We start from the raw sequence: 23,043 nt of genomic DNA, 5'->3' as shown, positions 1-23,043 counted from the left end.
AAATTGTTGTTTGGTGTTACTTACAATTTCCAGAGTTGTTAGTCGATGATTCTGGAGATAAGTTCATTCGGTCCTCATGCTCCAGTCACCCGATTTCCGTCATTTTTTCACCCACATTTATTATAAGACATCACTTGCACTTCTAACTCGTATTTTGTGATCTATGTGTGTGTGTTTATAGAGTGTAATGTTGCCAACTGTCGAAGTGGGTTTATCTCCCGTCTTTTGTTTGTGTTGTGTGTGTGGTTTGACATTTTTAATTTGTTTTGTGTGTGCGTGTTTGTGTGCGTGTGTGCGTGTGTGTGTGTGTGTGAGAGAGAGAGAGAGAGAGAGAGAGAGAGAGTCATTAGTTATATACTCTGGTTCTGCTTCATATTTCTTTTTTTAACTTTTGTGGTTAACATGATCAGGGAGTCACTCCTTATATTGATTTGGTCGTTAATTACTTTCTTTTTCATTGCAAGGACTCTTTGTATGTGAAAGTTTTCTTGTATTGGCAGGAGTTTTTTGTTGTGATTGTTCACTCTAATAATTTTCATGTCCTGTTCACTCAAACTTGCAAAATAAATATTGTAGTTCCTAGTTATATTAATGTTATGTCAGGTCAGAAACAACTCTTTGATAGCTCAAAGAACAAAGTCATTTGCAGAAAAGACTTGGTTAAAAAGTAAATCAGATCGCTTTATACTACGAAATTCGTGGTTAATAGAATGCTCTATGATATACATCCCGAGTTATCATCTGCATTTATTAACAACCCTGTAGTGGTGATCAGCATAACAAAACAAATTGAACATATCACAGCGAGAACACTACAAAATACACAGAACAGGCACAGACGAAAAATCAGAACACTCATAAACAAAAAAAAACAGAAAGAAGTTCACAACAAAGTACAACACACCCATCACCACAGATTTTACCCAAAATTAATAAACGTCACAGATACAGAATTAACAAAGAGATAGACACAGATATTACAGAAAGGGCTGAAACACAGCATCAGTACAAAAATAGATAACCACTACATAGAAAATCTGATTCTAAAAACGAAAAGCATCATAAAAGAGGAAGATGAATAAGAAAATAACGCTGTAAATATTGGACTAACACGAGAACTTATGAATAAAGAAATAAACAACACATTCACCATGTCAACGAAGGAGTAAAACAGGAAAGTTCAAACAGAAAACAACATCATTAAGAAATTAAAAGAAAAACTAGTCTAACAATGTTATAGTCACAAGAGCTGTAAGAAATTAAAAGAAAAACTATAGTCTAACAATATTATAGTCACAAAAGCTGATAAAGAGAACAGCACAATACTGATCAATAGAGAAAAAGTATATAGAAGAAACTAAGGATTTTATCTCCTCTAACAATATCTCAAAACTGAAATATGATGCAACAGCACGTTTCCAGACATACATGAAAAACAAGCTAAATCACATCAAACACATAATCACAGATAAACAAAACCAACACGTTACACAGATGAACCCAAAACTCCTAACACTCAGGACTCAACCCAAAGGTCACAAACTCCTTATTCCGTTAAGGCCTGTGATTAATTTCATGATAGGACCATTACACCGTGTGGCAATACACATGAAAAAAATCATAATGCAACGTTTTGAAATGAAGAACAGTAGAACAGTAAAAAACACAAATGAACTCATAACACAAATAAAAGACTTACACATTCCACAAACAGCATCACTCATCTCTTTCGACATAGAGAACATGGACACCTCTATACCTGTTGCATACATAATAAAACTAGTTGATGGAAACTTACTAACACACAAAAAACTACCTGCAGACAATATTAATGAAGTAACCAAAGCTCTCAAAGCAACCACATCCCAAAATTACTTCCAATTTTAAAAGAGATGAGTTTCCAACGGGATCCGCAGTATCAGGAACATTGGCAGACATATTCTTCAACCACATAGAAAACACAATCTTCGATACAGTCGTCACAAAGAAAGGATACAAATTTTTTCACTGGTACAGATATGTGGACTACATATCTGTATGGTAGATGAAACCAGAGAGAAAATAGATAAAATTCAAGCAGACATAAACAATGTATATAAAAATATTTAGTTCACCGTGGAAAAAGAAACACAAAAGCAAATAAATTTCTTGGGTATAACAATAAACAGAGACAAAAAAAATGTGTTTGTAATCTTATGGGACGTAGCTGCTAAGGTCATCAGTCCCTAAGTTTACACACTAATTAACCTAAATTATCCTAAGGACAAACACACACACCCATGCCCGAGGGAGGACTCGAACCTCCGCCGGGACCAGCCGCACAGTCCATAACTGCAGCGCTCGGCTAATCCCGCGCGGCTAAACAGAGACAGTAATAAAACTGACGAGCTATGTATTGTCGGGGTTCTTCAGGAGATGGGGTCGAAGCCTGTGTTTCTTGCAGCTTCCGGAAATTAAGTTACACACTGAATGGAAAATATCCGTTCGTGTAGCTGATATCACTGTAAGTGTTCGCTTTTTGAAGACAGTTCGACATCTGAGCTGTTAGCTTGCTGAAACAGCAAAACTTTATTTTAGTGAGACGTCATTTTAAGCTTCAGGTTTATTTATTATTTACTAGCACAAAATTAAAGTTTCTCTATTAAAAATCGGTATCATTGTATATATTTGCTTGATAAAGTAATTGCGTAGCAATACAAGTATATCTGCTCTACGATTTCGGTTTTGCAAAACTGCAGCCTTTTCCAGCATTTGCGCATATAAAGAGATTGTGACAGTTCATGAAAGAAAAGTGGTTCGTAATCATAAACCACACAAACACCCGTTATGTTAGTGTGCGGAGTGCGGGAAGAAAAACTGCTTAAATGTCTCTAATACTCGTTCCGTTAGTGTGTAGAGCACGGGAAGAAATACTGCTGAAATAACTCCGTAGTCGCTAACCTTGTCTTAGAGGGCATTACCGGAGTGATGCGTGAGGGATGTAGTATTTTACTAGATATCTGATTTAAGTAATTCGCGAGACAGTTGGCGGCTTATCCCCAGGCTTTTTTTATGTTTTTTCAACACCTTCGTCGAGCTCTCCCAAGGGTCGCACAAACTTGTGATCATTTTCATGTCGTCCGAATTACATAAAAATCGTAACAATATTTTGCGACCCCGCTAGGTGATATGTGTCAGCGTTAGTGGACATCGCAAGCTCTTCCAGAAAGATGCTACCTTCATGGATTTTAGAAAGGCCTCCACTCACCAACTTGTCAGTAGCTTTGATGAAAATACATCTTGTTTTCATACCGACACCAACAACAAGGTATTAACAGCCGCTCGCAGCTCCTGCAATTTCCCAAACAGTGGACGGACTCACGTCGCTGAATCCAGCGTTAACTTTAACTGATATTGACTACTCGGGCTTAGAACAGCAAGGAATGTCGTTCATCCTTTCATTTGTTCTGTTTGCGTAGTGTACCACGAAATTTTTCCTCCTATCTATGCAATTATATAGTTATGTAGTTCTCAATTCGTTCGAGTAATCAATCATTCATAATAGGAAACACAGTCGTAACTCAGTCACTCAAAATGATTCCGAAATTTTACTTGTTAGAATGAAATCAGGCGATGATTCTTCTTCTCTGCAGGCTCGTGCTTTGCGGCAGTCTGCTAATCTGTACAAATAAAATGCCTCGTATTTTTGGGAGCGTTTTATAATCAGTCGGGAAACCTCAGATCAAGCGGATATTTGGCTTTGATGAAGTTTAACCCTCCGAAGAAGTAATGGAGCTCTTGGATTATTAAATGCTGGTTCGTATCCAGTCTTTCGGAAGATCCCTTCTGATTAACAACTACGCAATATATCGATGAATATCATTAATTCTCAAATGTCAAATAATGTAAATTGTTACACACCTTTTGTATGAAGAAGCAATATATATATATATATATATATATATATATATATATATATATATATATATATATATATATATATATATATATCCCTTTTACGTACAATTTCGTATCAGTTATCTTTTGTCATAAATCTCAATATTCAGATTACAATTCTTCAAACAATGCTCAGGCTAATCGGCACGAAGACAATCTCGGAATCTTTTTTCTAATAACCACCAGAGAGAGTATTACAAAGAATAATTATGCGCTCATGGCATAGCTATTGTATGAAACTACTTTGGGCATGGATTCTGCGAGTATGAACATAGAAAATTAGTAAACGTCATTCAAGGGTAGAATTGTATCAGAATAATTCATCGAATATAAAGATATATTAGAACCACTTTCCAGTCGCTGTCCGACACTCGATTTACATGTCAGCACCTACTAAAGGCATGGAAACTAAATTTAGAGTGCGGATTTTCTTTCGTACTCACATATTTCTGCCTGTACCTGTAACAGCGTTCCAACCTCAGCAGAAAAACTGTCAAAAAATCCTTCTCTAAAGCAGGTCTGCAGTGACGTGAAGGGAAAGAGAGACTTAACAGCAGTCCAGAGTTTTCTGGCATCCTTTGTGATGCAGTCGGAGGAAACACTATACGCGGCAAATTTCCACGCGACACAATTTATGAAAGCTGAAAGTTTGAAGCTTGGTGGCAAACGTGCATATTCCAAGCCAGAGATGTGGATAGAAAATTAGGCTGAGAGGAACTGCATGAAAATTAATCTGCAAGTTAAATAGATGAGTGTGAGCAGAAACTTTTTTTAGCAGTGAAATATCGAGTACGTGGGAAAATAGGCTTTCTATTTTAAGTTTCATGAAGTGCTAATATGCAAGATATACAAAGCAAGTATTGAAATTATAAGACCCAGATACTCCATGCAATTCAGTAAAAATGGACGCTCAAACCAGAGGAAAACTGAGGAATGACGAAGGAAGAAACGAAATAAAGAAATTTTCTTCGAAAACCGCTGGAATCGGAACCGGACAGTGGTAGGAAGATTTTTCCCATCGACTACGCCGACAAGGACTGCTTTAGAGACGAAACATAAGCTAATATAGTGCAAGGACAGGCAATAAAATCGCTGTGTCCTTTATGAAAGGTACCTTTTCAGTATTTACCTTCCGTAATCTATGAAAACCAGGAAGCACCTAGAGCTGGGTGAATGGATTGTCATTTGAAGCTCCCATCTTCCTAATGTGTCCAGTCTCATATTACTGCACTTATTGAAAAAAAGATCAGAGAAAACCGGTCCACGAAATAAATTATTCAGTATTTTAACAATGAAAAGAACAAAGCAAATGGACCAGTGGCACTGAAAAGTACCTCTCTTCAGATATTGAAGATATTCTAGCCGGATAATAATTACAGAGCAAGAAAATCAAACCATTTCAGCTATTTTGGAAACAAAGAAGTTTCAGTCGTGAAGCAGCCATCAGGGATTGGTAAAATTAATCTTAAAACGGGTAACATGTAAAACTTGAGTTAGCGATTTCACCTGTAAAACTTTGAACATAGCTGCTAAGGTTCAGTGACCGTGTCAGAATTATATTAGAACAAATAAGCCTCGGTCACAAATATTAAGTCAAAATTGACCAGGTTTCGGCGCTACTATGAGCGTCGTCTTCAGAATTAAACTAACTGTTCTAAAACATATTAGGTATATAATACATTAATAAAATTAAAGTTTGTACTGACCGGAAAGAGATGCAGTACTTACAAGTCACATTTTAAAAAATCTAAGCCGGAAAGGCGACGACATGAATAGTTGTAAATAAGATGGCGAGCCGCTAAGGGCTGCACGTACTTGAGTGAACAAGGGTTGCAACAAGACTGAGGTGCCCACGTTAGAAACTGTGGGCAAGTAAACATGGTGTTACTACGAGCGCCATCTAGTAGCCGCAGAAACAACTAGGCTACTGTACATTCAAACTTAGACACATGAAATTGTGATGAAGCTGATTCAGGCATGACGTAAGCACTAATAATAATAATAGGATGAAGTCACATATTTATCTGCTTTAAACAGAGATACATTTTGTAACGTAAAAAGACGTCAGTTATGACATACAAGAAAACAGCAAAGATGTAACAGGAAAACACCATTTCGGCAAACTGCATGAGGAAATCTTAATCAAAGATCAAGCAATGGCTTTATACAGTCGAATAAGTTTTTATTTCGCAGCTGCAGCTGTTCGTTGAGAATGAGACCATCATGACGAGAGAGATGTTTGAAAATCTCCAATTCCTCTAAAACATCTAACCTACACCCCTTCTTTTCTGTATGCAGAATATTGCTATCGCCTATGGCTTTAGGAACGTGTCCAGTAATTAAGAGATGATGAGCAAAGGATGAATTTAGGGGACTGGTGCCGTTATTTCTCAAAATATGTTCTTTACATCTGATGGCGAAAGCACGTCCAGTTTGCCCTATATTATAGGAGGAGCAGGTATCACAGATGATCTTATAAACGCCAGAACTTTCTGTGGGGAAGCGAATGGATTTCAAATTATGAATGAAGTTTCTCTTCAGATTATTGTTAGTAGAGAAGGCAACATTGCAGTTGTATTTGTTGCGAAGCATGCGCTGAATATGATAGGAAATGGGTCCTACGAAAGGAATAGAAAAACGTTTTTTTTGGGTTAATTTCAGTGCATGAGGTGTTGAGCGTGGTAGTTCTTGTAGTTTTCTTTTTTAGGATATCGTCCACTATGTTAGGCGTATATTCATTATTGACTGCTATGGTTTTAAGTAAATTAATCTCCTCATTAAACTTTTCTGTTGAAAGTGGTATAGAGATGGCTCGGTGAACGGCTGAGTGAAAAAAGGCCATTTTTTTTGAGACTGTGGATGAAAAGAGGAAGCAGGCACGATTTGGTCAGTATGCGTTTCCTTTCGAAAAATATTGAAAGTGATGTTATTGTCTTCTATTGTAAGCTTCAAGTCTAAATAATATAATTGGCGGTTTTCGTTTTCGAGTTCAGTAGTGAAAGAAATTTTTTCATGGAGGTCGTTAAAAAGTTTAAATATATGATCACTTCTATCGGCGGGTCCGTTATAGATAACTAGAATATCATCAACGTATCTTGTGAAAGAAAGGATACCTAAAGAAGCGGCTGAGACCTGGTTAAACAGCTTTTTTTCCAAGCAAATGATAAAGATGTCGGCAAGGATGCCGGCTAACGGGTTGCCCATAGCGAGCCCATCAGACTGCTGGTACAGTTCTCCGTTGAATTCAAAGTAGTTGTACTTGACAACGACATTAACGAGATTCATAAAATCCGTAATCTGTTCATCTCATAGATCTTTTTTAAATTGATATAAATTTTCTTCCACAATGATGAGCGTCTCATGTACCGGAACAGTAGTATAAAGATTTTTAATATCGAAAGAAAAGAGCTTGGGGTCTGAACTGCATACTAAGTTTTTAATACACTCCTGGAAATGGAAAAAAGAACACATTGACACCGGTGTGTCAGACCCACCATACTTGCTCCGGACACTGCGAGAGGGCTGTACAAGCAATGATCACACGCACGGCACAGCGGACACACCAGGAACCGCGGTGTTGGCCGTCGAATGGCGCTAGCTGCGCAGCATTTGTGCACCGCCGCCGTCAGTGTCAGCCAGTTTGCCGTGGCATACGGAGCTCCATCGCAGTCTTTAACACTGGTAGCATGCCGCGACAGCGTGGACGTGAACCGTATGTGCAGTTGACGGACTTTGAGCGAGGGCGTATAGTGGGCATGCGGGAGGCCGGGTGGACGTACCGCCGAATTGCTCAACACGTGGGGCGTGAGGTCTCCACAGTACATCGATGTTGTCGCCAGTGGTCGGCGGAAGGTGCACGTGCCCGTCGACCTGGGACCGGACCGCAGCGACGCACGGATGCACGCCAAGACCGTAGGATCCTACGCAGTGCCGTAGGGGACCGCACCGCCACTTCCCAGCAAATTAGGGACACTGTTGCTCCTGGGGTATCGGCGAGGACCATTCGCAACCGTCTCCATGAAGCTGGGCTACGGTCCCGCACACCGTTAGGCCGTCTTCCGCTCACGCCCCAACATCGTGCAGCCCGCCTCCAGTGGTGTCGCGACAGGCGTGAATGGAGGGACGAATGGAGACGTGTCGTCTTCAGCGATGAGAGTCGCTTCTGCCTTGGTGCCAATGATGGTCGTATGCGTGTTTGGCGCCGTGCAGGTGAGCGCCACAATCAGGACTGCATACGACCGAGGCACACAGGGCCAACACCCGGCATCATGGTGTGGGGAGCGATCTCCTACACTGGCCGTACACCACTGGTGATCGTCGAGGGGACACTGAATAGTGCACGGTACATCCAAACCGTCATCGAAGCCATCGTTCTACCATTCCTAGACCGGCAAGGGAACTTGCTGTTCCAACAGGACAATGCACGTCCGCATGTATCCCGTGCCACCCAACGTGCTCTAGAAGGTGTAAGTCAACTACCCTGGCCAGCAAGATCTCCGGATCTGTCCCCCATTGAGCATGTTTGGGACTGGATGAAGCGTCGTCTCACGCGGTCTGCACGTCCAGCACGAACGCTGGTCCAACTGAGGCGCCAGGTGGAAATGGCATGGCAAGCCGTTCCACAGGACTACATCCAGCATCTCTACGATCGTCTCCATGGGAGAATAGCAGCCTGCATTGCTGCGAAAGGTGGATATACACTGTACTAGTGCCGACATTGTGCATGCTCTGTTGCCTGTGTCTATGTGCCTGTGGTTCTGTCAGTGTGATCATGTGATGTATCTGACCCCAGGAATGTGTCAATAAAGTTTCCCCTTCCTGGGACAATGAATTTACGGTGTTCTTATTTCAATTGCCAGGAGTGTATTTTGGACCTAAACGTGGCTGTTAGGAACGGAATAATTGTTTTCGAAAACGACAGATTTTTTCAAAGTTTCGTGTAGAAATCGGGCCAAATCGTGATATACGCTATTCATGCTATTGGAGATTGGACGTATTGGATGATTAGGTTTATGAATTTTGAACTGGGGCCGAAGTTTAGGGGGCTGGGGGTTCATATTGATGAGTAGTTTCTTTTGGAAAGGTTTTATAAGAAATTTCGCATTGTTAGTGGCTGACCTCACTTCTTTCTGTAATTTAGGAGTTGGATCATCATGCAGCTCCGATATGTTGTTTTCACTGAAGAAATTTTCACTTTTAGAAATATACTCAGAAATATAAGCAATGACTAGACAACAACCTTTATCGGATTTAGTCATTGAAGCATTTGCTGTTTTAAGTTTATTATTAATGGAAGTTACTAAAATTCTGTCGTTATGCGTAGCATTAGGCAAAGTAGCTGCATTTTCCTCTAGCATGCGGGTTACATCATACGCAATTCTGGCTTCAGAAGCATTATCTATCTTATTATAATCGAGACCTATTTTTAAATCGACAAGTATATTTTCTCTCACATTTCTGTCTGACAGGTTAGGCCTGACATTGTATTTTAGTCCTTTTCCTAACAGGACTTTTTCATTCTGAGTAAAGACGATGTTGGTTTTATTTAAAATTCTTTCATGAAAGACGTGACTGCTTTTTTGAAATGTATTCTGAGGACATTTTTCATTAGAAAGCAGACAAAAAGATTGCTAAGCTTCTTCTCGTGTTTCTGCATTATACCTATTTTACAAATCTCTAGATGTTCGTTAATTTGCGTCCACATGTCGTCAACATTAAAATTATAGTTAACACGATAAATGTTTGTGATATTTAAGTACAAATGGTACGCTTCTTCGTTAAGACAGTCTTTTTTAGCGTACAGCTCTTTTATCCTATTACAAATAATATTCTTAATGATAGGTCTACAAGATTTTGGATTTTTCTTACATACAGAAAAATTGATGTAGGCTTTTGTATAAGTCGGGACGAGTCCCCCCCCCCTTTTTTTTTGGTAAAATTAATCTTAAAATGAATAACATGTAAAACTAGAATTAGCGATTTCACCTGTCATTGACCAACTCAACATCATATGAGGAAGCAGTAGTTTACACACAAGTTCACAGAGAAAAGTGCATTGACAGTTATTCCTTTTGTGATTTAAAGATGGTCCGTGATGCTCTAGATCAGCAGTTTCAGTATTAAATTTTATGTTATTGTGCGCGACACCAGCAGCCATTTCAGAAATTTTCGCTGAGAGACTACAGAAAGAAAGAGTGATAGCTAAGAAGAAAGAATAAAAAGTCATAACGGAAAACATAAATAATTCATCTCTTTGTAGTGACTGAACATTTTTCGGTGGAGGACCAATTGCACCTGAAATCATTAATTAAGTTTGACATGTATGGTTTCTTTTCCTCTGTGTGTGTGTGTGTGTGTGTGTGTGTGTGATAAATGCAACATGCAGCACGTAGTAAGTCAAGCATGTCTATAACTTCTTTTTCAACATAGCTGTCAAAAACAGTTAAACGAAAGAGACTTTAATGGGGATTGAGTCGAGGTGTTACATCAATGAATTCCTGGGATACTAAGTGGAATTAGAACGATCAGAAAGGATGATGGCAACGATAGCATTTGTGATTTCGAGGACGAAAATAACTTGAAGGACATTTATGATTACAGTGAGGCTGAGGATCTTGAGGATCAGCAGAATTATGAGGATGACGATGCTGAGGATAATACGAGGAAGACGTGAATGTGGAGACAACAAGAATAACGAGAATGAGGGCGGTATGGATGACGATAATAATGAAGGGGATGGTGAGGGTGAGAATGATTATGGTAATGTAGTGTATACGAAAGTCCAGGCTATTAGATCTGACTGTTGGGTATTTCAGGCAAGGTGAGGCAGAGTGATGTGTTGGAGTGGGTGTGGCTTAAGTATGCACTAAGCATTTTCCTTTCTGTTCACGTTACTTTAATGATAACAAGTTACAACATGCGGTTGCCGGCAGGTTCCTCTGGCGGCGGACGTCCACTCCACTGGGAATGAGCGAAGCAACGGTGGTGTGGTCGGTGCCCGAGGACGTGGAGCCCGGCGTGTACCGGCTGCGGCATTCGGGCCACTACAAGTATATCCTTGGCGGCGCCTTCCCGTATTCAGGCAGCTCGGAGCCCTTCACAGTGAGCCCCCATCTGCCACAGGCGCAGGCGAGGCCACCCACCATTAGGCTGGTTTGTGTGGCTGACGGCTCCTGCCAGCAAGTCCACTCCTTGTTCTGAGCACAAGTGTCAACTCCCACCACCACAAGATAACAGAGGAGCGAGCCATCCTCTGTGCCATCTGGTTGCATCCAGTTTCCTCTGTGTCAACCGCTTTCGACTTTGCAGACCACTGTACCCCCAGCCTGCGTCTGTCTTCAGTGCCCCTGCTTCTTGATATCTCGTATATAGTGGTGTTAGTTTTCTTTGTGTGGACAAGCTGATGGTGGTCACATGATGATGTATGTAGCAGGCTCTCGATCATCCGTGTTAATGAGGACACTAGACTGCAGTGGTAACTGAAAGACATGGATAATCCAAAATACATATTATTGTACCAGAAACCACTACCTACTTCCATGTCTTTACTAGCAGAGGTAGGTGGGCTGCTCAAAATACCTGAAACCTCTATTTCCTTGCATATTATTCGTGTAGACTCCTGTCCATGTCAGGTGGTGCAGTGTGTTGTGCTTCAAACCCATGGACTATGGTAATTAATCCATAGAAGTGAAGATGTCTGCACACACTATGTCTAGTGTGACTTACACTCAGGAAGAGAGTAACCCTAAGGTGTATGCAATCTAGAATGGCGGCATTTGCACTGTATCAGGTTCTGGCATGTCTGTCGGAGCTGGAAATACCGTTAATAGAGCGATGGGGGAATTGCCCAGCAATATTGAGTGAAGAAAGTGTAGAACTTCCAGGGTGAGAACCCCTGTCTCAATTTGGGCCAAGTGGCATCTCGGATTGGTGGACACCCATTGGTTTGGTGGCTGGGAGGGCCACAGCTCACAATTTGGCCCATTATCTGTGGCACAGCAGTCATAGATAAATAACAGGAGAAGTGATCAGTTACAGTCAAAACCAACGATTCCCCACTGGTGTTCGTGCAGAGAATCCAAGATTATCCGTATCAATTATTTGATAATGGTTTGCTGGCCTCTGGTAATCTCTAGAATGAAATTCACTATTGACTATCGTAGGTCTTTGAGAACAGTGTACGAAGCTTTTCACATATTGTTCCAAGACCTGCTCGCACATTTCGTTCTGTAGTTCATCATCTCCACACCTTGCTACGATGTGGGCCTGCCTTCACATCTAATCGAGTAAACATGCCAATACGACCACATGTCGTCCACAGTTTGTCAGTGTCTAACATACTTCATCATTAGTACTGAACTGGGCATGTTTCGTGGACTGCTCACTTTCTTGATCAGCAGCCTGTGGCTTTGTCATTTGTCTGCAGAAATGCAAACACATTCCGCTACATGTACCTTATGAACCCATCCATCATTGTTACCATAAGTTTCCCCAGGGTGCTGTATCACATGAAAATCAGATTGTCAAACCCTTAACGCCCATCATGTCAAGTCGCCAGTTGGCTCTATAAGGCCAATCAACACTTTAACGGTTTATAATTCACTATAGCTTTGACGTGCGTGGCATGTAACTAACAACAAAAATACTGATAACATAAATCAGGAAAAGCATCTCTTTTTTTGTGGTTGTGTATTTATTTTCCGCCATATATAGTTGCTTAGAGGAACATGCTTTTGAGTGCTCTACTATGTCCACTTTCTGACCTAGTACCAGTCTAAAGACATGGTTGCTGATACAAAAATATAATATAAATCGCATTTCATAATCTGGGGTAGCAATGATTCATACCAGAAATAAATAAGTAGACTAATATACACATTTATTATTGTCCATATAAGTGTGAGTAGTACAGCCTATTTAAGCTTCACAGACGATAAGCTATAATTATCAAGAATAAATAAAGCGGGACTGGACTAGTGACTAATATATCCTTCAATCACACAAAAGCTTCTTCTCAATCTGGTGTCCTTGTATAAATGGTCTTGCTACTTCTGCAAATTTTGGCACAAAATTCCTGTAATAATTAACCAAACTGAGAAACACGTGCACCCCTTTTTCTGTAATAGAAGGAAGTTCTTGCATGACTTACAAGTGTCAGGGGACCATTCCTACACCATCCTGTCCAGTATCTCCTTCAAGATGAAATCAATCTTTTCCAAACTAAGGGTCAGTCATGCCACTTGTAATCGACTAAAGACATCCAGTAAATGTCCCATGTGCTCTCACATGACATTTAAGAATACTATGATATCATTTAAATATACCATACATTGCTCTGATTTCATGCCTTCATCTAATAGGCATTTAAATGTTGCCAACACGTTCTTAAAATCAAATGACGTTCAACTGTATTGTCAGTGACTGTATGCAAATGTAAATGTGGTCGTGTTCGATCCTTCAGCACTACCTCCACTGGACCACTTTGCAAACCTGTAGTCGTAAAACAATAACATTGCCACCATTTATCTAAGGCATCTGTAGCTTTGGCACTGGGTACAAATCTGTGACCACACACTGATGTAAATAGTGACAGCCACAACAGAATCCTACTGTGATCTGATTTTTTTCTCTTTAAAATTACTACTGGTACGCCCTACAAGCTATTACTCTCTTCTTTATCCTGTCACAGAGTTTTGGATTTATATTGGGTGGTTATTAGTAAAATGCCAGTACTCATGGACGTCTAGTGTGGGTTGTAATAAACCTATGGTAGCGAAACTTGTAGATATGGTAATGCGTTAATGTGGAAGAAATTTGTGCTGGAAAACGAATTAGTTCCAGTTGTGGCCACCAGGAACACATCTGGGGGTACACATTGTTTATATGATGGTATGACATCCCGGTTGTCATCTGAAAAGCCATAACCTGAATGAAAAGTATGGCTGTTTGGAAGATAAACCAAGCACTCTTAGTGAAATTGATTTATGTGAACGACGGTAATGACAGAGAGAATATCATCAACTGGAAGGTCTGAGAAGAGGCCTGATGTCATTAAATGGTTTAAAGGAGGTGGTAATGAAATTCAGAAACACGGGTGAAATAGTTGCGCACCTGGAAGAGGAAGGTGTCCTGTCCCAGTGGAATTTATTTACACAGTTGCTGTTGCTGTACCTACCCATGCATCAAGTTTACCAGGAAGTGCTAGTGCTTGTGCAGTGTGACAAGAGTTGTCCACCCGATAGTCTACTGTAAGGAAAATTTTGTGATCTTACACTGGTACCCATACAAGATCCAGACAGAGCAGCGACTGAAACCTTATGATCCACAGCAATGCTCGGTATTTGCTCTTCAGTTCTTGCATAGACCGATGTTCATGACACGTGACCAGGCAATGTCCTATGGAGTGACGAGGAACATTTTACATTACAGGGTGCAGTGAATACACAGAACTGCCGAAATTTGGGTACCGTTAACCACGCGTTGCACATGAAGAGACATTGTACTTACTGTATGTGACTGTGTGGTGTGGATTTACGAGCATCTTTATTCTCAGTCCATTCTTCTTTGAAGGTGTGCCGTGATGTCTGCACATTATCAAGACCTCCTTGTACGCCTTGTGATTCCTACTTTGGAAGAGCACAACTGTGTGGAAACCACTGTTTCCATGCAAGATGGGGCAACACAACATGTCACTCGCCCAGTGAAAGATCTGCTTAGCGCAACCTTCCACAAACATGTAGTCTCCAGACGTTTTCAATATACATGACCTGAAAGATCTGATATGAATTTATGTGACTTTTGGCCCTGAGAATATCTAAAGTATGAGTTTACCAGAGACACGTTCGGTCTCTAACTGATCTGAAGGCCAGTATACAGGAACATGTTGCTGAGATTTCATTCGAATTGCTGTGATCAACTATTGATCACAGGGTTTTATGAATCCAGCGTCTCATCGATGTTTCCAATGCTCATATTGAACAAATTGTGTGTCAGTTAATAATAAAATCGAAGTTATGCCTTGATCTCTTGTTGGGCCTTCTCTGCCCACGTCCTGTCCCTAATTCATTATATATAGAAATATTTCTAATTTTTTTCTTGCATTTACAGTGCCAGGTTTGCACCTGGTGGCCAAAATTGGTACTAACATTTTTTACTGCATAAATCGGTTATACATTAACACATTAGAATATATACCAAGTTTCGCTGCCATACGATAATTACAGTCCAAATGTACCTCTGTGAGTAACTGTTCTTTAATTGTAACTACCTGGTATATTCCTCCATCACCATATGAATGTGATGTGGAACTCATGACGATTTCCTGTATACTGGCAGTTCAGCCTCAGTGGACATCCTGTGCTGCATTGAGAATGTAGTTGGTAATGATCTGGAAGGCTTAAACAATGACACATATTCTATTAACAACATTTCCATGTACTCCCTCAAACTTCTTCGAAAATGTGACAATTTTGTCTGTGACTACATCAGCAAAATTTCCCAGCTTAGAGCATTATGTATTGAAATCCTTCCCCAAGTCTTCTTCCTACAGCCTTTGTTGGTTTTCTGTCACTGTAATTCATGATGACTCCATTTCCATTGAACCAGAATTATCCATACTTAGAGGCGCTACTCCTCTACCGTCAACCTCTTACACATATCACAAACTATGGCATAAATAGACACTGTACGTTGTCCTGCTCATCATTTTCTGCCAAGGGCTGAAATATACACAAAGTAGTAACTGGCAAATCTGCTTCATCGTCTATCCAGACTAGTGTCCTTGAATTTTATCCAACAAGTCGATTCTGTAAAAACATGCACATCATTTAGGTTGCTTCCCAGATGTCTGGTGCATGCATTGCATCACTTCGGTTTTCCTGGAGTAAAATCTAAAGGGAACTATGTCCCAACTAGCTGTACTGTGTGCCATTTCAGATCAACTTTGGTGTGATGTCTACACAGACTGTTTATTCCATGTACGCCCTCACAGCTGTTGCCAACTAGAGGAAGTACTTCCACCCAAGCACAGAAGTCTTTCAATTCCCCACAACAGTATATCAATGCCAATTTGGGCAAATGAATATTAATCCTACATATTCTATTTAGTCTACACTGATGCATGTGCAAATTCCTTTCTCCAAGTATATCCTGAATCGCTGCAGATACCTACTGTTCCACATTCAATGGAAATTACTCCTACATATCTGATCAAACAATATCTGCCACTGATTCCACACATGGGTGTCCTGTACACAGATTTCCTGGGGACGTTGTACAGTGCACATCATTCCCATTCTGATTTAACAGCAGTGTGCAAGCTCTAACCTATGCCCAGCTTCCCTGTGTCTGTTGAAATTTCACTGATATTCCTGTTCTAAGCGTCCAGTTCGCTTACATCTCCCACACTAAGATTTCGTACAATTTCGCAGACTGTGACCGGACTGACCATATCCATAGCACATTATCTCGGGATTAAAATTACTTTTGTTCCTTACTTATGATTACTCTATCTATCTCTGTTAAAGTTCTTGCAGTCTATACAGCTTCATTTGAAATCTTTGGAAATTCAACCCGCAATTTACAGGAAATTTCATCGCCCCCTGCTCTGCCTCTTGAATAATGGCCTTCTTGGCATTATCGTTATCTGCCACTGTGTATCTGAATTGCTAATTCGGCCAACAAAAGTTTTCATTAGTCTCCTCGAGTTTGAGTTATGCTCACACCTAATACGTAGAGATATTTTCCCTCCTATACCGTTCCAACAATTCTCCCTGCAGGTCCCAGGAAGCTTGAGCATTTCGTAACTTCTCATGGCACATCACATGTTCCCTAGCATTCTCTGTCAACTTTAACCGAACCATACTTAATAATTTCTCGTCATTCTAACCTCCCCAACCCGCCCTCATCACCCTCCAAATTTGCAGCTGTAAGTAAATAATCTTACGAGCACATCGATTTACAACTTCATACAAAATTATCACTCCCCACTACTCTCCTCATGGTAAATAATTCTAGATAACATGTTAATAAATGCGTGAACATACAGAATTAGAAAGAAATGAAAATAGCAGCTCGAAGACGCAAACAAAAACAAGGTAGCACAAAGAAACAAAGTTACGAAACTCATCCCAAAATAAATCTTCCAATCTGCCAAGAAAATGAAACAGAAAACAAGGAAAACGAGAGAACAGGAAAATGGAAAAGATTTACATTGTACTTTAGTGTTATTCACAAGGTAAATGATTCTCTATAAATATAGATAAATTCCAGGTAAAGCCCATGAAGATGGAAAGGATCCGATAGTATACGATTACAAGATTGGTATTAAACATGCTGAGCACTTAAACTGCTTAAAAATTAGAATAATACTAAAATGCTTTAAGACATCAGCCAGTCAATTAACAATAGTATTTGGGCAGGCGAATGGGAAGCTTCGATTAGCATTGATATATTTACCACTCTTGCCAAGAGTTGTCATTCACTGTAACACAGACTCTACCACATACTGGATCTAGGAAATTAACAGTCTCTCTTTCGTTAAGCAAGTAGCGTGGTAGGCACCAAACAGCGTCTGCAGTAAGTGAGTTGTGGATGGGGAAACAGTCCATCCATTCGTTTTCACCTGAGCGACGACTGCCTGCGCTCTTGTGTTATTGGCTGTCTGTAAAATATTGCTTACTCCTAGGCTCCATTGTCAGCTTTTCTATCTTTAGTTGTTCGCTAAGCTTAGAATCAATTCCTGTTTTTTATGGTAAAATTGTAAAGCAGTGTGAATGAAAAAAGTCAATATAGCAGCTATATAAAGTATATGAGGATTAATGGATAATCTATACAGCAGTATTTCATTAGGCTTCAGACCTGTGAATTATTTGAGTAACTCAGTTCTCCTCTCGAATGTTACCGTTCTCTCTCGTCCTTGGCAATACCCTGCAGCATTCTGCGGTTGTGTCTTGGTTCTGTGTAACAGTTTAATTCAAAATACCTGTCACACTGATTTCCACGAAGCTTAAAACATCAAACTGTGACCAGGTAAGACTTCAGTCCAGCGAGATCTACTGTTGATGTCTTCGTTCATTGTAGGCGGTCCACAAGTATTATAAACACCACAAGCTACTGCACATAGCATGTAACAGGGCAGTTCTTACTTACATTAGTAAGTACCCACCAAATGGTTCAAATGGATCTAAGTACTATGGGACTTAACATCTGAGGTCATCAGTCCCCTAGACTTAGAACTACTTAAACCTCACTAACCTAAGGACATCACACACATCCATGCACGAGAAGCGCCTAGAACCATTCGGTCACAGCGGCCAGCTCAGTGCCCATCCTGCTACACTTGACCATGCAGTGGACGTAAACAAAATGCTTTAATGTGCCTACCTGTACTATGTGTTATTTTCGAGTCTGAAAGGGAAATACGCCCGTTGGAACTTTAATAGTGGCAACTATTTATTTACAGCTCGTACAAAATATATACGTGTTTCAAAGTTTTACTGACCTTCGAAGTAGTCACCAGCATTGTGCATAACCCGTTGCCAACGATGTGGAAGTCGTAGGATAGTCTTAGCAGTGCCATTTGTGTTGGCAGTTCGAGTAGCGTGGTCTACTGCCCGACGAATTTGTAGCAGTTCTGAAGCGAATGCCGTGAAGTGTTTCCTTCAGTTTAGAAATCGAGTTGAACTCAAGAGGGCTTAAGTCAGGGGAGTGCAGTAGGTGGTATAGCACTTAGCAGCCCCATCAGTCAAACAAATCAATAACAGCTTGCACTGTACGTGCTTGAGCATTGTCCTGCAAAATAAATGGTCAGGTCCTGGCAGAAAGTGTCACCACTTCTGTCTCTATGCTGTTCATTTTCGGAACACGACCTACGACTAGCTTAGAGACAGAAGCGATGACACTTTCTGCAGGATCTGACTATCATTTTGCAGGACAAGCTAAAGTACGTACAGTGCAAGCTGTTACTGATTTGTTTGACTTATGGGGCTGCTAGCATAGAATAACTTCGACCTTCTATAGCGATATGTCTCTGTCACCAGATTTCTTGAAATATTACTTGCTTGTAGCTATTAGATTTCCCAAGAAGAAGTTAGGTATAGTCAAAAATCTTTAAAAAAATAGGTTTACGTGTTGCAGAGTTGCTGTGAACTTAATTCTTAAATGTCAGTAACCGTTGTTATCGGTAGTTGGTATTCCATTGTTGTATGGTGCAGTATTACCGTATAGTGAAATGTGAGGTTGTTCTCAATTGGATAATGTAAAAGATTCACTGGTATTAATTTTATGTTATAATGCACAGTGAGAGTGGAAACTGTAGTTTATATTACAGTATTATTCTGACATGCTGATGGTGATAACTTGCCAAACCTGTCCTCTTGTGAATATGTTTCTGAGTTTATGGTTCACAAGGTGCCTCGATTTCACCAGTTCACCTCACATTTTGCTGTGAGAAAGGGGAATGGATATTGTCACAGCGCTGCAGCATGTTCTACGAACACCGACATACATGAGTCACGACACATTTGCACGACCATGCAGCACATCTGATAATGGTTTTCCTCCTGCATATGTTGCAGGTGGGTCCAGATGCGCCATCCTCTCGTTGCTTTGAGGCATAAACAGTCACTGCATCTTATCGCAATGGCGTTAACACGTGGCCTCGTAGCGTCGTAAGCTTGAAATTGTCCTCCAGGTGCTGGTATCTACAAAGACCAACAACTGAAATAAAACAGGCTGAGAAGTACCATGTGGCTCATCCACGTGACATAGGTAGTTCCTCGATGACATTTGATTACAAAACTCTTCCACAACAGGATGATTTTATTGTTTGTAACGTGTTTTTCGCCTTGGTAGCGTTCCAGTAGCAGATAACTTCGTTCACAGCCCCTTCAATTTTGAAACCATATGCAAACTACTAAAGCAACTTTACGAAGGCTGCACACACTCTACGTACCTCACGAAATCAAGATATGCTTCTATTCTTGAGCCAACTATATTCGTTTGACAGGCTGTAAATTATGCTTTTCAAAATGTCAGTACTATCTCATTACTAAAGTACATTATGTTCGTCTTCCTTTTCCTACGGCAACTGCAATACCAGCGTTAATTTCAATATCCCTCGAAATATATGTGAACTATTTATTGGATCTAAATGCAAACTGGTGTACATAACGAAACGTCTGTAAATAAAATTAAAGTAAAAGAAAAGAAAATGAAAAACGGAAGTGAAGGTGTAGTGTTATGACTTCGTAATAATACGTTTCAAGAATGTCGCTGTTAGTGTGCCGTGAATTGCTCCTCTGCGGTGCACCGACTATTCACAAGGCTCTGCCCAGCGTGGCGTTACTGGAAAGAGTAGCGGCTCCTTTGTCGTCGCTCTGAGCTGCTTTGATCTTCCGCTGCCGCAGCGTTTCGGTTCCGTCATTGAGTCTGATGAGGGCGCCTTTCTTTTACTTCCTACACAGAATAAGCTAATCAAAAAGAGGTTCTTCTTTTCGGAGGAAGAGTAGTTAAAGATTACTAGAGAGGCAACCAATGTCCCCAATTGTGTGGCGGTTACAAATGGTTTAAATGGCTCTGAGCACTATGGGACTTAGCTTCCAAGGTCATCAGTCCCCTAGAACTTAGAACTACTTAAACCTAACTAACCTAAGGATATCACACACATCCATGCCCGAGGCGGGATTCGAACCTGCGACTGTAGCGGTCGCGCGGTTCCAGGCTGTAGCGCCTAGAACCGCTCGACCATCCCGGCCGGCGTGGCGGTTACAAATGGTAAACGTATACGAGGGACTTTTTTTCTGACAGCCTATTGGTTTTGCCTAGGGTTATAATACACCATCTTATTTCCCACTCTTTTGGCTACAAACAACTATTTTTCAAAATAATCTCCGTTCAATATGACGGCCTTGCACCACCATACTTGGGAAGCCTATATACTCGGATGGTACACCTCTACTGGAGCCAATAGCTATTGCGTCTATAATCTCCCCATCATTCAACAGTGCTCCCCACGGAGTGCATTCTTCACTGGGCCAAACAGACGGAGACCGAAGTGCGAGCCGCTCAGTGTAGCCGAGCGGTCACAGGCCGTTGACTGTATCTCCTGAATTTGCTGAAGATATTATAAGAATTTCCTTTGTGTTGCTTAATTTTCTTCGTGATCGAGATATGAAGACACTTTGAGTATTTGTGTGTCACATGACGCGTCAACAGACCCAAAACAAGCAGGAAGAAGTATGAGTCACGTTCACCAATCGTCGTTTTCTGTGAGGAACGTTTGCCTCCAGTATCCGGTGAAATGTTTAAATTTCTGTAGGTTATCTGAATATTCTTCACATTACATGTAGCATATCGATGTATGTTTTTCAGCTTCCCAGAATTACACCCACCAGCAGGAAGGTCGTCTCGCTGGAACCTCACAGAAGACTTGGGATGTCCTGAAACCCACAACTTCGAGCAAGAACTTTTCAGTCACCGCCAGAGAGTCAGTATTGCCAGCTTTTGAAACAAAATAAATGTAACTCATACTGCATCGCGAAGCAAACAGTACCATCATTATTCACAGAGTCACATGTCCACATGACATGCTATGGATTATTCCGCCGCGGAAATCTTGGCCCCACCAAGATCCCCCATGAATTCAAATAGTAAAGATTCTGTAGAAATACGTTTAGCGAAAGTTGGTGTTGGCCGTGATGGCAGCTTTCAGTTGGATTAGGCGTTGGACCTAATGATTTCTTTAATATCTCTATAAAGAAAACAGTTCACGCCTTGTGACGCGTCTAGTGACAATTTTATTATGTTGACACCTCAGCTTTACCCCTGCCGGCACTCAACTCCTACGGCTGTAACCCATGCGCATGCTCCCGCGCACCAATTTCTTGTATACACTTAGCGACGTGCACCAGCAATCTCCAGTGCAAAACACTCACTTGAAGATGGTTGAATTGTTGTTGTTGTGGTGGTGGTGGTGGTGGTTTTCAGTCCTGAGACTGGTTTGATGCAACACTCCGTGCTACTCTATTCTGTGCAAGCTTCTTCATCTCCCAGTACCTACTGCAACCCACATCCTTCTGAATCTGCTTAGTGTATTCATCTCTTGGTCTCCCTCTACGATTTTTACCCTCCACGCTGCCCTCCAATACTAAATTGGTGATCCCTTGATGCCTTAGAACATGTCCTACCAACCGATCCCTTCTTCTAGTCAAGTTGTACCACAAACGTCTCTTCTCCCCAATCTTATTCAATACCTCCTCATTAGTTATGTGATCTACCCATCTAATCTTCAGCATTCTTCTGTAGCACCACATTTCCAAAGCTTCTATTCTCCTCTTGTCCAAACTATTTATCGTCCATTTTTCACTTCCATACATGGCTACACTCCATACAAATACTTTCAGAAATGACTTCCTGGCACTTAAATCTATACTCGATGTTAACAAATTTCTCTTCTTCAGAAACGCTTTCCTTGCCATTGCCAGTCTACATTTTATATCCTCTCTACTACGACCGTTATCATTTATTTTGCTCCCCAAATAGCAAAACTCCTTTACTACTTTAAGAATCTCATTTCCTAATCTAATTCCCGTAGCATCACCCGACTTAATTCGACTACATTCCATTATCCTCGTTTTGCTTTTGTTGGTGTTCATCTTATATCCTCCTTTCAAGACACTATCCATTCCATTCAATTGCTCTTCCATGTCCTTTGCTGTCTCTGACAAAACTACAATGTCATCGGCGATCCTCAGAGTTTTTATTTCTTCTCCGTGGATTTTAATACCTACTCCGAATTTTTTTTTTGTTTCCTTTACTGCTTGCTCAATATACAGATTGAATAACATCGGGGATAGGCTACAAACCTGTCTCACTCCCTTCCCAACCACTGCTTCCCTTTCATGCCCCTCGACTCTTATAACTGCCATCTTGTTTCAGTACAAATTGTAAATAGCCTTTTGCTCCCTGTATTTTACCCCTGGCACCTTCAGAATTTGAAAGAGAGTATTCCAGTCAACATTGTCAAAAGCTTTCTCTAAGTCTACAAATGCTAGAAACGTAGGTTTGCCTTTCCTTAATCTAGCTTCTAAGATAAGTCGTAGGGTCAGT

General features: G+C 40.8%; 1 protein-coding gene across 1 annotated transcript in view; it reads left to right on the top strand.

The window, feature by feature from the left end:
• The window catches only part of LOC126152040 (neutral ceramidase-like), a 243,401-nt gene extending 232,265 nt beyond the window's left edge, over positions 1 to 11,136 (top strand). The window contains exon 13 of the mRNA XM_049915981.1: positions 10,869 to 11,136. Within this exon, the coding sequence (XP_049771938.1) occupies positions 10,869 to 11,136 (268 nt within the window). The remainder of the gene's footprint in view (positions 1 to 10,868) is intronic.
• Positions 11,137 to 23,043: the final 11,907 nt, after the last annotated feature.

The sequence above is a fragment of the Schistocerca cancellata genome, chromosome 2 (genome assembly GCF_023864275.1).
Source record: "Schistocerca cancellata isolate TAMUIC-IGC-003103 chromosome 2, iqSchCanc2.1, whole genome shotgun sequence".
Lineage (NCBI taxonomy): Eukaryota > Metazoa > Arthropoda > Insecta > Orthoptera > Acrididae > Schistocerca > Schistocerca cancellata.
The sequence above is the reverse complement of the archived record's forward strand: the minus strand, read 5'-3'. Positions and strand labels throughout refer to the sequence as shown.